The sequence below is a fragment of the Schistocerca cancellata genome, chromosome 1 (genome assembly GCF_023864275.1).
Source record: "Schistocerca cancellata isolate TAMUIC-IGC-003103 chromosome 1, iqSchCanc2.1, whole genome shotgun sequence".
In the NCBI taxonomy this organism is placed as follows: domain Eukaryota; kingdom Metazoa; phylum Arthropoda; class Insecta; order Orthoptera; family Acrididae; genus Schistocerca; species Schistocerca cancellata.
Window position 1 is genome coordinate 354946600 of NC_064626.1, and position 14416 is coordinate 354961015.

Genomic DNA, 14416 nt, shown 5'->3' on the forward strand with positions numbered 1-14416 from the left:
TTCTAAAATTGTTTAGTGCCTGTACCAGTTTTGGCTGTTTAGTCATTGTCTACAGGTCAGATGTTTTGGTCGTCCAGTGGCTGTATCAAGACATACTAGGAGTCAACATTTCATTGAGTCTCCTACTACAGTGCCAAAGGTAACACCGGTTACCAGCAGATCACCGAAATTAAGAGCTGTCGGGCTTGGCTAGAAGGTGGATGGATGACCATCTGGGTCTGCTGAGCAAGTGAGGTGCACTCAGCCCTTGTGAGGCCAATTGAGGAGCTACTTGGTGGAGAAGTGGCAGCTTCGATCCTGAAAACTGACAATGGCTGGGAAAGTGCTGTGGTGACCGCATTCCCCTCCATATTCAGAAGCACTGCAGTGAATACACTGTTATGAAATAAGTGAAATGTATTCAAAATTCCAAACATGGACTACTGTATTATGTACAGTGTAATGGAAACAGTGAAAATTTGTGCTGGACTGGAATTCAAACCTGGATTTCCTGCTTATTGTGAATGGTCGCTCTAGAATTTGGCTATCTGATCACGGCTCATGGCCAGACACAAGCTTTCATAAGTCATCAACCAAGTGTCTGCAGGCTGTACTTGTACATCCATTATGCGTATTCCCATACAGGGGAGGCATTTTACTTGAAAATTGCTTTCTCAGTGTCGGTGTATAAATATGATATTGCAGTGCATGTGTTTTACTGAATTATGATGCAAAGTTCCGTTGGACAGTGACTTCAGCCATTATGAAATACATAAAATGTGTTCTCACTTGTGAATATGGACTACTACAGGCTGTATAATGGAATGACGACAATGAAAATTTGTGCCAGACTGGGACTGGATCTCTCACTTATCGTGAGCAGTCGTCTTACCATTTGGCTATCCAAGTATGACTCAAGGGCAGACCCAAACTTCCATATGTCATCAACCAGATGTCTGCAGGCTGTACTTTTACATCCATTATGTATATTCCCATACAGGGGAGACATTTTTTTTGAAAGTTGATTGCTCGGTGTTGGCAGATAAATATGATATTGCAGTGCCTGTGTTATTACAAATTATGATGGTTCACAATTGCAAATATGGACCACATCAGCTCTATAATGGAATGATGACAAGGAAAATTTGTTCCAGACTGGGACTCAAACCCACATTTCCCACTTCCCTAAGCGCCTGCATGCATGCACGCATGTCTGAAGGAACTTTGCATCGTAATTGGGAATAATACAGGCACTGCAATATCGCATTTATCCACCAAACCCAGGCAAGTAACTTTCAAGTAAAATGTCTGCCCTGTACAGGAAGATACATGATAGATGTACAGTGCTGGTTGCAGATACATGGTGGACAACATATGGACATTTGGGTCTGGCCATGAGCTTGCACTCGGATAGCCGAATGCTAAGGCAACCACCTGCAATAAACGGGAAATCAGGTTAAGACCCGGTCCAGCACAAATTTTCGTTGTCGTCATTCCACTATGCAGCTGATGGTAGTCCATCTTCACAATCATGAATGCATTTATGTTCGGACAGTGTCCTACTAGGGTCCTCAACAAGTGCAGAAGTTAGTATTCTAAAAACATCGCATTGTTAATATTACATGAATAGTGCTTTTCATTACAGCTCTGAAATATTTTTGTATGTTGTATCAAAATCTAAATCTGCATACATACTCCACAAGCCACCACGATTTATAGCAGTACCTTTACTAGTCATTCACTTTCCTGTTCCACTCATGAATGAAGTGAGGTAATAACGACTGTCTATATGCCTCCATATGAGTCATAATTTCTTTTATCTTGTCTTCGTGGTCCTAATGCAAAATGTATGTTGGTAGCAGTAGAATCATGGTGCTGTCAGCTGCAGATGTTGGTTATCTAAATTTTTTTGGTAGTGTTTCACCAAAAGAATGCCATGTTGCCTGCAGTGATTCCCATTTCTGAGTTCACGAAGCATCCCTATAATACTTTTGTGTTTATTGTCACTAGCAGTAACAGATTTATCAGAAGACTCCGAGTTGCTTTCCTATCTTTCTTTAATTCAACATAATGTGGATCCTGAACACTCAAGCAGTATTCAAGAATAGGTTGCACTTGTGTTCTATGCATGGTCTCATTTATAGATGAGCTACACTTATTTAAAATTGTATAACATTTGTACATCAGGACATTTCATTCTTATTTTTGTTACATATTCTTTACATAAATTACAAGATGACTGTTGAATAGGCAATTATTGTCATGGTTACTCAGACTTAATTGAAATGGAAATGTGAACTAATGTAAGTGTGTGAATTAATACTCTATAGTAATACAGACACTAAGTTTTTGATGTTGACACTACACTATGACTACTGTCTTCCAGTATTTTCATATCACATCATACTGATTTGTGTAACCTTATCTGTATTTCTATGTATTCAGAAAACCAAAATGGGAGAACAAAACAAGGAAGGAGTTCGTCTGTCTGGATATTTAGAAAAGAAAGGGGGTATGGTAAGTATGTTTCTCTGCATACAAACTACAGATAAATGTGTGTATGTTGGGAGGGGGAGTGTTAAGTAAGTGTATTTTTTTGTGGACAATTGCCCGCAACAAAGACAGAGAATGTAATTGTATTTTAAACAATTACCTGTTTTTCCCTTTGTCAGATAAATTCATTCTGATTTATTTTAATAATTCTGTTCAGTACCTCTAAAGTCATTGTCATTTGATTGAAAATGTATGTTCATATAAGATCATGAATCCACCATAATTCAAATATAAACATATTATAGTGTAATTTATTTAATCAAAAGTAATTGTATTCACAATCTACTGTAGCTATACTATACAGCGCTGTATTCATTTCATAATGTTGTATAGCCCTTCATTCCCATGTGGAAGTCTTTGGATGTTACATTGAGTCAGGAATAAAGAATATAATGTTTCACATCCATAATTAGTTTCATTTGATACAGAGGAGGAATTTCATGGAAAACCTCAGATATAGTGAATCTTGTGCAATGTGGGTACCAAAAATGCTTATTGACTAATACAAATATCAAAGACTGTCAGGCAGATGAGTATTATTGATCTACTATCAATAAGATGGAGATTATTTGTTTTTCCACATTGTTACGGGTGCCATGACATTGATATCCTGCACCAAATGAGAATCAAATCAACTACCAATACAGTGGAGCCATACAACTTCCGCGAAACCAAAAAGTGCAAACAATCTTACTAGTCGAGATGAAAAATGATGGCTGTAGGTCAACAATTACAGCTGATTTGTACTTCAAAATGCTCACCAAAATTGATAGTCTAAGGATATTCCCCCTCCAAGACCACATTTGTCCACACAATCCTGCGTGTATCAAGGATGATGTTTAGCATTTCCAGTCTCACACCCAGTGACTATTACTTTATCTTGCACATGAAACAATAACCTGGTGAATGACAGTTTGAAGATGATGAATGTTTCAAGACTGCTGGTGAGAATTGGGTTGAAGATCATATTGCACCATCACAAAAAGTGCTAATGAATATTGGCTGTGTGAAAAAGTGAAGTAGATTTATAGGAAACTAAAACTGCCTTTAAAAATATTTTCTGGAGAATATATGTTTTATGCTAAATGACCCTTACTTTTACACCTTATAATTACCAACTTTATTTACAAGAATACCATCATTTTCATGAACGACTCGTCGCAGCCCTTGTTCAGTTACACATTTAAATTCGTTTTAAATAAACAAAATTTACATAAATATGTAGAAATAATTCATCAGGCCATAAGAGGTAATTTAACTGAGGATATGAAACAATAGCTGTAGCTGCATTTATCTTACATTTTTGCTGACTCAGGCATTAGAAATTCAGTATTAAAAATTTGCAAGCAACAACATTTACAACTAAATAACATGGAAAGAAGGGAGCAAATGAAGACTGAGGAGACTCATGGTATTTGTCTGTAGCCCCTGAACTGTCTTCTAACATGACAGTTTGAAACTAGTTTAGAGTTGGAAATGAAGCTAAAATAACAAAAGCAAAATAATGCTTCAATAAATTACACAAAATAATACATGATATTTAACAAGTGAGGCACATATCACACTGTGTAACGTCTATTAAGAAATGCTATGCAGATTAAAAATGTGTACCGTACTCTGACATGAACTTGGACCCAGGCCTTTATTACCAGTTGGATTATCTAGGGCACAACTCACAACACCTCACAGCTACAGATTTTCCTGTACCTATCTCATATATTCATTCCTCATTCCAACAGACTGTTTTAATCCTTTATGGAGCTATATTATAGTGCACATGCCACTGCAAAGTGAATGATTTGTTGTGGAAGTATCCCTAGGCCACTTGTAAGTTACTATATTCTTTTTCTACTGTAGAGTCAGAAAAAGAAGTTGCCTGACAGTGGCAGTGAGTTTAGCAAGGCTGCTTCCTGCATTTACATCAAACAGTTACATAATCTGATTTTGTACATGTGTATTACAGCTCAATAGGTGACTTATTTTTGCCTGCAGTAGTTTGTGTTTCACACCTAAAAACTGGCAACAGTTTTATGTGCTGTCAGAGGTCATCTCTCATCGACTATACTACAGACCTCTGCAGTTTGGTCCCTTTAATCCTTAAACCAACCAACCAACTGGTCAAGCAATGTATGGAGCAAAGCTTCTTTGTAGTCTTGCCTCAATAGCTCAGATAGTAACAACATATCCCACAAAAAACTAGGGGCCAGGTTCATATCCCAGTGTGAGATAACAAACAACTGTAACCCCCTGTTAAGTTTCATAAGAAGGTATAACTGGCTGCAGCAATAATTATTCATTTTGGAAACATGAATCTAGAAAATCTCTCATTTTAGAGTTTAGCCTCCTGTCAATGACAATGTCATTAGTGATGACTAACTACTGCTAGTGATAGCATTCTTGTGGCGTATTAACCATGTTAGGTACTTTACCTTGTTAATGCTTAAAATAGATACAAAAAACAACTTACCCAATAATAAGGAAATCCAATATACTTAAAATAACTGGTAATATACTAGTCATAATGTTTAGCTATAGTTCAAGTGACATTGTGTGTAAAAAGTAAGAATTTTTGGATTCATTTCAGAAACTTATACCTGCCTGGAAGCAATATTGGTTTGTTCTAAAAGGCCAGCTGCTGCTGTATTACAGATCTGAAGCTGATTACCTAAATATCTCTGTACACAAAGGATCTATAAACATGGGACTAGCATCTAATGTACGTCCAGGACTAAACCGACCAAATATAATAGAGATCATCACTCGCACCCAGATCATCACACTGGTAATTGCCACACAGATATAAATGCAATTTGGCAGATTTTCTGCATAAAATAACTAGAGGAACATGTGGCCCTGTGATATGATGATTTTGTATTAAATTTGGCTGTTACATTGCAAATCTTAGAACTGATGCACATAGGCAGTGTTTTACACATTGTTTCTTGTGTTTGTGATGAAACTATGATGAAATAGTTGTCTGCATACCACTACACTACAGTATACGTTACTATTATAAATTATGCCCAGTAATAATCATATTTTTTTGCTCATCTTTTGTAGAGAACCAAAGATCGCAGCACACAAGAACAATGGCTTCAAGCTATGCTGGAATCAATGGCAGTTCCCAAGTCTGCACGAAACAGCACTGTGCCTATGCATATGCGATACTCCTTAGACAATTTACCTGTTGTATCGAAAGATGTAAGCAAAGAAGAAAACTGTTACCATTTACCATAAAATTATGATTCTACACCCTTTAACTTTTATATTCAGTTAGTATTTACTTTTTGAATGTCTTTTCCATTGATCCCTAATGCATACCTCTCTTGCCACATTTTCTGTTTGTCATACCTTATGACAGTTTTACCCGTATTGTAAAACATGAGAATCATTGTCCTTGTTCAATGTCACTGCAACTATTCCAGAGCAATACATAAGCCTTAATCAATCAATGATCTATACTTCTTACTAGAAGATTCAAGTAGCATACTGCAGGTACTTTTACTGGTGACTCAGGGACCAATACGAGATCCCAACTGGCTCGCAAATGAGGCACGTATGTTTCACCCTGAAAGAGGGGTTCATAACAGGCACTTGTCTACATGCTCATTTCACAGCTAAGTTGCTGAGCCAGGTGCAGCCTTGGAACTTGCTACCATCCTGAATGAGTTTCATCTATCTGCTGCAGTCAACAGCGAGCTCCTCCCATTTGTCAGAGTCAGTATTAAACTTATTCTTATCACACTCGACTAAACTTTGAAGTGCAATGCATGTCTTCCAGATGGTCTCTTGGCAAGTGCTACATCACTAAGTAGTGTGCTTCAGAAAATATGGATGGCCCCTAAAATCTAAGTGTCCTAGCCACCACAAGTGATTTTCCTTGGCAGTAGCGGTGATAGTGCATACACATTATTCCTCTATGTTAATGAATATTTAATAATCACCTCATATGAAAGGTGTTTAACTTACATTCTTGTTTAGCAGAAGTTAATCTCCAGGTCTCAGCACCTTACAAGAGAGTGCTTAGCAAATGAGCTTGTTAGGTGAGTAGTTTCGTGGTCACTGTCAGGTGTTTGTTGTCCCATAATCTTCTACAAAACTTCCTGAAAGTATTCACTGCTTTGTCAGTTCTCAACATTTATTTCATCATCAAAAGAGAGAGAGATCTTCTGACACTAGTCACCCAAGGTAGTAGAATTTGTCAAATACATTCAAAAAGGAGCCATCCAATATTATGGCAGCCATATCCTTGCATCCTTGCACTGTAATCACAGTCTTTGTTGCATTCACAGGCATAGAGAAGGGTTTACACAGCAGCAAGAAATTTGTCCACAAGCCTTTGGATGTCATCTTGAGTATGTGCTAAAAATGTTGCATCATCAGTGAATAAAATGTTGCTTACAAATAAGTCCTCTTGATTTGAGGAGCAACATGATGTAAAGTTTCCCTTCAGCCCTGCTGTGTAGATGGATGCCCAGGTTTTTCACCAGAAGCAACTTTGAGTAGTAACAAGAATAATATACCAAACAAAGCAGGGGCCAGTAAAGAGTTTTTGATGGTGTTGAGCCACAGTCATGCAATATTTTTTAAAAGAGTCAACAACCATTTGACTGTGTATTACTATATTTATCTTCTGTGCTAATCCAGGATGTGGCTTTTATGATGCTCCAAAGCAGGCTCTCAACTGCCTACATTGGTATGACATAATAATGGTCTAGTAACTTTGATCATTGTACTTGAAAACAGCATAAAAGCCCAAATCTGCATAGTACAGAAGTCAAATATAGTAACACACAGACAAAAAAAGAAAAGAAAAAAAGAGAAAGAGAAGTAGGGGCCAGTACACAGCCTTGACAAACTCCTCTTTGCACAACAAAAGAATCTCAGTGCTTCATTCAGACATCACAGCATGCTCGTAATTGACGTGAAAAGTTCTTATCATCTTCAGGAGTTTTGGAGGACAGTAGTATACAGTCCCTCCCTCGAATCTAAGCTGCACCTGAAAAATGAGACTCGAAATCGAGGAAAAAAATTTTCCCGAATCTAAGCCGCACCTGAAATTTGAGACTCGAAATTCAAGGGGAGAGAAAAGTTTTAGGCCGCACCTCCAAATCAAAACAAAGTTGGTCCATTGTAATACGAGACACAATTTAGGTCGAATGAATGACGATACAGCTACAGGAGTTTGGTTCGAGTCGTAAGCTTAACAGTTAAGTTTTACCAGGTAGCCATTGCTATACGTCAGGCGCTCCGTCCGTATTTATACGGGTACCCTTCCTTTTCACGTGCTTCGTCTGGTTTGAATCGATTGCTTATTTTGCTTTGATCTGATAAGTGCCGTTTTCTTTGTTATAGGTGTTAACGTCACTCTGAGCTGAAAATGCATTACTGTACTGTGTCATGCATTGTTTGTCTCATTCTGATAGTGCGTGTTTACGGCCTGTCGCCGCGCGCGGCATGGCTTGCTTTTGTGCGCGCTACCGCCGCTTACAATTAAAAAAAAAGAAAAGAGAAGAATCGTCTCACTAGCGAAACAATGGCAAGATACTGCTATTTGTTGTTACTTACACTGCTTTCTTTGATAATGATCAACAAGAACCAAATAATAGACTGCATATGATAGAATATGTTCTGAACGAGAGTTAGGCGAAAATTTTTCTCCGTTTGAAAATCTTTGCGGCCGCTTCTCTAGTACGTCAAATTCTGCACAGGAATTAGTCATCTTAGATTTAAAAATCTAATCAGTTGCCGTGCTTAATTTCTGACTGTATCACTATTAGGCATAAGAAAAATACGAATGTAAACATGACACGATACGTATATTCTTCCGCGTTTGCTGTTGTCTCATTCTAGTTTCGTAGTTTATTAGGCAGATAGGATTTAAATGAAATAGCAGCAAACACGAAAGAATACGTGGCATAATGTTTACATTCATATTATTCTTATGGTGAAGAGAATACTGCATGTGATTCACATTTCGTCAGGTTCCTATTAGCAACCACCTCTTCTCACAGGTAGTAAAAAATTCAACACGTAGAGTTGGCCATATTGACAAACATCCCAAACAGTCTTGCCAGTCAGATTTTCCACCTTTTTTTTAAATTTATTTACTGACGCAGAGATTTTGGCGCCAGTATTTATCTCTGTGCCTACAAAGCATCCCCTTGTAGCGCTACATATATTCGACGGCAGAAGTTAGTTGTGGCGGTACCTACCAACATTTTTCAGAACTTCCGCTTGCTTTGCACTCGATTCTAAGCTGCAGGCGGTTTTTTGGATTACAAAAACCGGAAAAAAAGTGCGGCTTAGATTCGAGTAAATACGGTACCCCAGGGTGCCTACCACCACATGGGTGAATGCTTTCCGCCAAAACTTGGCAGTGAATTTCCACAGTAGCAATTGCAATCACTTTGTATAGAGTGATGATGTTGGCATCATGCATGTTCTGTTGCACAGTACCTTCAGCCCAAGATTTCAATAAAAGGTTGTAGACCACTGGGAGGAAAAACATCTACTTGAAAATTTCTGCATGGATGTCATCTTTACCTGAGCATTTCCCACCCTGAAGTCACGTAACAGCTCGTTGAAGCTGTTCTTTAGTAGGCACAGCATCCAGCTTGTGGCAAGCTGAAAACTGAAAAATTTCTACTATTGCACATGGGCTGATGTTGCAGGATGTGAGTAGAAGTTGGAGTAATGTTCTACCCACCACTGCAGTTTCTGATTACAATCTGTGATGACTGTTCCACTGCTCTCATTACGTTCAACAGTCTGCTTACAGGTGGGCCCAACAGCCCTTTTGATACCCGAATACTCACCATTGATGTTCCTGGAATTTACACATTCCTGTATACTTGCACAACCTATCTCCCAGTGTGTGTTACGAGTGGTACACTGAATGACTGCTTTTGCTTTGCTTGGAGCCCTGCAATTAGCACTGAAACTGTTTGATTGCCAGTTGAAAGTTACCCGATGTTCAGAGTCAAGGATGAGTTTCAAGACATCAGTATTCTCGAAAAACCAATTCTGGGATTTCACTTTTGAAGTACCAAATGTAGTGCCAAACGTAACAGTAATAATGACTTCATCTTCTGTCAGTTGAGGTAAGCACAGCTGTCAGTGTCATTGGTCTGCTGCTGGTTGACAAATACAAAGTCAAAATGCATTCTATTCTCCCAATCACACTTTCAGTGGTGCACAATAGATCATTTCAAACAGCAAAGCCAACACTGTGTTGTTTGGGACTGGCAGTGTCTTTTCCCTCCCAGATAAAGGTGTAATTTTCCTCTTGAACTGAGCCGTCATCTGGTAGCCTGATTTCCTGCACGGTTGTTACAGCATATTAGGCCTAGCTAAACTGACAATATTTATGTGTGAAAATTGTTGGGAGAAAATTAATTCAAATTTGATCTAAAATGTACATATACTTTTCATTGATTTTTAAATAAAATGTATCCCTTGACAGTGGCGGTATTAATAGGGAAATGCATGTAGTAACTTGTTATTGCTAACAAACTGTTAAATTTAATCAAATTCTGCACATTAAATCAAAAATAAAAGTTGCAAGTAAAATATCTGAAAATGTTGAGATCAAAACATGAGCTCAGTAAGAGGTTTCACTATCTCCAGTTTTATTAAATAATGTTATTAAAAAGTAATAATTGAAAATGTAAAATGATTATTAATGGAGCACAGTTAAAAGGGAAGAGTTCTGTCTTCCAAAGACCAATGTATTGAATAATCTTTGCACTCTACTAACCACTGAAAACTACATAACAGCTGAAATTGAATCAAGAGCTCAAGAGATAGCAGCTGTTAATGGCTCAGACAAGATAACTTGGCATATGTGCAGAAACTCATTGTCCATCTCAGTGCTGGGTAAGTCTGCCCTTCTGTTCTGAAGGGGCAACTGGCTATGTTTGCTATCACCTACTGTGCTGTGCATTTCATCCGTTATGTACGAAGCATCCTCCCCCACCTCAGTTATACCATTGGAATGGAAGCCTGTGCTCAGCGGCTGCACTGCAATTTTTCTCAAACAAATTTGGTAAAAAAGTGATTCTCTCATATCTCATAACCTCATTTGTCATCTTAATGATGAACTGGCTAACATTTCATTAACAGTTATACTTATTTTGATATTTCTGTATTAAGTAAGATACTGCTTGAAATTTTAATAGTTTGCAATGGAAAATATAGGTCACCATGCTTCTGCAGTTGGTGGACATTAGATCATATATTGTTGCATACAAAATGTAGGTAACATATTGCATTTTTCTTTAAATTTGAGACAAGATTTATATCTTGTCTTCAACCTTTAGAAAATGGATTGTATGTAGTGCTCTCATTTCTGATTGCTTGTGCAAACAATAGAAAGTGAAATATTCATAACATCCCTCATGTCTCATAAATGGTTTGTGATGCTGAAACGAATTTGAGACAAATGATTGCACACAAAGCAGAGAGTATTTTCTCATATAGTTAACATGGGCTATTGACCTCACTTGTCATCACTTGCCTGTTTAATAAAACACTGTTTCACGATTCTGTCACAGTTCTAATAGCACTGGGGTGTTAGTGAGGTGAAACTGTGTAAACACCACAGTGCTTTTGAAATATCATGTCAACAAGATAAAGAAAAAAAGTCAGGGGAAAATAAATCATTCCTTCTGTTAGGATTTCAGTGTAATTCCTGCCCAAAATGCTGGATGGCATGTGTGCATGGTTTGTTCTTGCTTATGTATATGAATGGTGTCTGTGTGTCACTTTTACTGATGAAAGCTGTGGGACAAAGCTTTATGTAAGTGTCTTTTAATTGCATCTGTCTGCAATTTAATGTGTCTTCTTTATGGTAAGTAGCAATCTGTCTTTTCCTAAATTGTTGTTTTTAATAATAAATGTTAGATTTTTCAAATTATTGATCATCCTGGTATATCATGTGAATACAATCATTTACAGACTTGCTAGCTATAGCTTAGGAGTTCTGTGAGATTGGCATTTGCGTGAAGGCTTAAGCTGTAGAAGTACACTTCCCCTACTACAGTATCCTATTGGCAAGGGGCCCTCACCACCACCATTGTCCCCTCCTCTACTGTGCCATTTGTGCAGCTAGGGACCAAGTAATATTGTATGTACTCTATCATGGCTTTATGAGAGTTTGTGAATGCGAGATACTTTCTAGCAAAGCTAAAATGTCATAAGCAAATCATTAATAGCCTTAATGAAGCAGAGTAGGAGTGAAGTATCCAGTCATAAAAATAATTCACCATTCACCACTCTATAGTAGAACTTCTGAACATGCAGTACTATAAGTGTGTGTGTGTGTGTGTGTGTGTGTGTGTGTGTGTGTGTGTGTGTGTGTGTGAGTAAGAGAGGGCGAGGGGGGGGGGGGGGGGAGATGCATGTTAATAGCTTAACCTGTGATTATTTTGTTCCATTTGTATCACATTCCACATGTAGATTGCCAGATACTCGGTATGGTACTAAACAACAACTGCAAAATATCCAGCATGCTAAATGAGAACTATCTAGCATGATCTTTGCCAAGTGTAAAGATTTGTTAAAGTTATTTGCATACAATTTATGAAGAGAGAAAATAATATTAAAAAGAAAAGTTTATAGAATGTTTGTCAGGGAGTCTAAGCAGGATAGATGAAGAGTAGTTTTCTTAGGATCTTGGCTTTTGCCCTGAGACAACTTCCAAATTCAGTGGATTAATTTTTTATTTTTAGTCATGATTTGATTCTACCTTCCTTCCTTCCTTCCTATAGATGTACAGTGACTGTAAATAATGTCTTTGTGGCCTTTATGGTCATCATCAACAGAGCATCTTCAACAGCTGCAAAAAATCAATCTTTGTCTTTCACAAGTAGTGCACAGTTCACTCAGCTTTCAAAATAGTCTTATAATTCCAAACAGAATTTTGTTTGTTGTATGAAAATAAAATTTTTAAAAGCATGTTTCCCAAATAGTCACATTGAGTAAAGCAGAGCAGTGATTAGCATACTGGACTCATTCCGGAAGGGCGAAGATTCAAATATTCATCCCACCATCCCCATTTGCTGAAATTGTTCTAGGCAACTGCTGGGATGGTTTCTTTGAAAGGACACAGCTGCTTTCCTTCCCCAATCTTGCAACAATCCCAGGTTGTGCTCCGTCTCTAATGACTTCTTTGTCGATGGAATGCTAAAACCTAATCTTCCTTCTCTGACTTCATTCATCCTACTCCCACGCCATTTTCCTTGCATTTTCTTCCTCCTGTTGTCTACCATTTCCTCTCAGTCTGCTCTTCCACATGGTCATCATCATGGATTGCACAAATGGACCGTTGATTGCACAAATGGACCGTTGCCGGTGCTTGTGTTGCATTCCTTTGTATTTACTGGCCCACCCTCGGCATTCTTATTGCATGCACCTGTTGCCTTCCTCCCAGCCATCAGTTACTGTTCCCCAATACTTCCTCCCACTTCCCACCTCCTTGACTCACTCACTCCACCCAAAACAACCATTCACCTAAGTCTAGGTGCAGAATTGCAGTCCTGGCACAGTGTAATCGGCCAGAACAGAGGTGTGTGTGTGTGTGTGTGTGTGTGTGTGTGTGTGTGTGTTTGTAGTGTGCCTAGCTCAAGAAAGGATTTGTCAGAAAAGTTGTAAAGATTTTAGTACTTATGAGCCTAATGGGTGAGTCATTGCCTTCATTATTTAAAATAATGTGTCTCTTTGTTTTAATGACTCCCACTGTATTATGTTACATATACCTGTGAAATTCTCACCCTGGCTAAAATCATATTTAATACAGATTTCCAAAATGAATGTTCAACCAGAGGAAGTCTCCATTTATTAGGAAACACCATACTGGTAGATACATGTGCAAAAGCCGCAGAATTATCATTTCAGTTTGGTTTGTACAAAACAAACTCAAATTTTTCTTCACAGTATGGTTATCGCACTCTTGTACACGTGGACATGTGTGTGCATGTAGGCACACTCAGTCCAAGAAAGGAAAGGGGCTCAGCAATCAGCTCCAAATCCAATCTGTATTTTATTGCAAATCTGGATTTCAGCTGTTGAACAGTTATCTTCAGTGCTAAAATACAAGAATCAGTATTTGAAAGATCTAAAATAAAAATGAAAACCACATTGTTCAATAGTAATAATAGTGACAACATTATGTAAGATACCATTTAAACCAAGTAAAGTAGGCTTGTCAAATTTGTGACAAGACATGTTACTATAAGATTTGAACACCTACAGAACCAGATTTTAAATGAGGCTGTTGTTTACAGATTAGTACAAGCAGCCACACCTCACATCATATGCGTGTTCTATACTAAGATTACCAGCTCAATTTTTTTTTTTTTTTTTGTATATTATTCATATTAAAATTAGAAACTAAACCACATAACCTTTATTAGAATTAACACAGATTACATGTCAAAACATTACAGTTTACACAGAATTAATAGAAAAATTGGCCTGCTAAATAGGGGTGGGAAAAAGTTTAAAATACTATAAAACATTTTTCCTTTAAAATTTTATCTTGATAACAGCCTTCAGTAACTAGTCATGCCTGTTGACTATCTCTTCAGTGTCATCTTTTAAAATAACATACCTATCCTAATTAATGTAAAAACATCACCTCAGTTGCATTGCCTTAGATTCAGAGAAGAAAAGATGTACACAAATTGTATACCTGAACTATTAAGAGATCCATTTAAAATGTAACGGATGAAACTGACATTAAAACATTAACAAGTATTATAATAGCATAAAATTAGAAGACAAATAAAATCCACAAGTAATAATCAATTTTGTTCTCACTTGGTGGATTGCCAAATGTTATATAAGAAGGAAAACTATTAGGCATGCTACATCCCGCCCGTAT

General features: G+C 37.6%; 1 protein-coding gene across 5 annotated transcripts in view; it reads left to right on the top strand.

Annotated features, from left to right (window-relative positions):
• The window catches only part of LOC126174086 (uncharacterized), a 258315-nt gene that overhangs the window by 204659 nt on the left and 39240 nt on the right, over positions 1–14416 (top strand). For 4 of the 5 annotated variants that reach the window (XM_049921007.1, XM_049921008.1, XM_049921009.1 and 1 more), the window contains 3 exons: positions 2425–2496; positions 5117–5314; positions 5593–5733. In XM_049921007.1, coding sequence (XP_049776964.1) covers positions 2434–2496; positions 5117–5314; positions 5593–5733 — 402 coding nt within the window. In that variant the 5' untranslated portion in view covers positions 2425–2433. Of the gene's footprint in view, positions 1–55; positions 235–2424; positions 2497–5116; positions 5315–5592; positions 5734–14416 lie in introns of all 5 variants that reach the window. The other variant, XM_049921011.1, reaches the window with a different exon arrangement.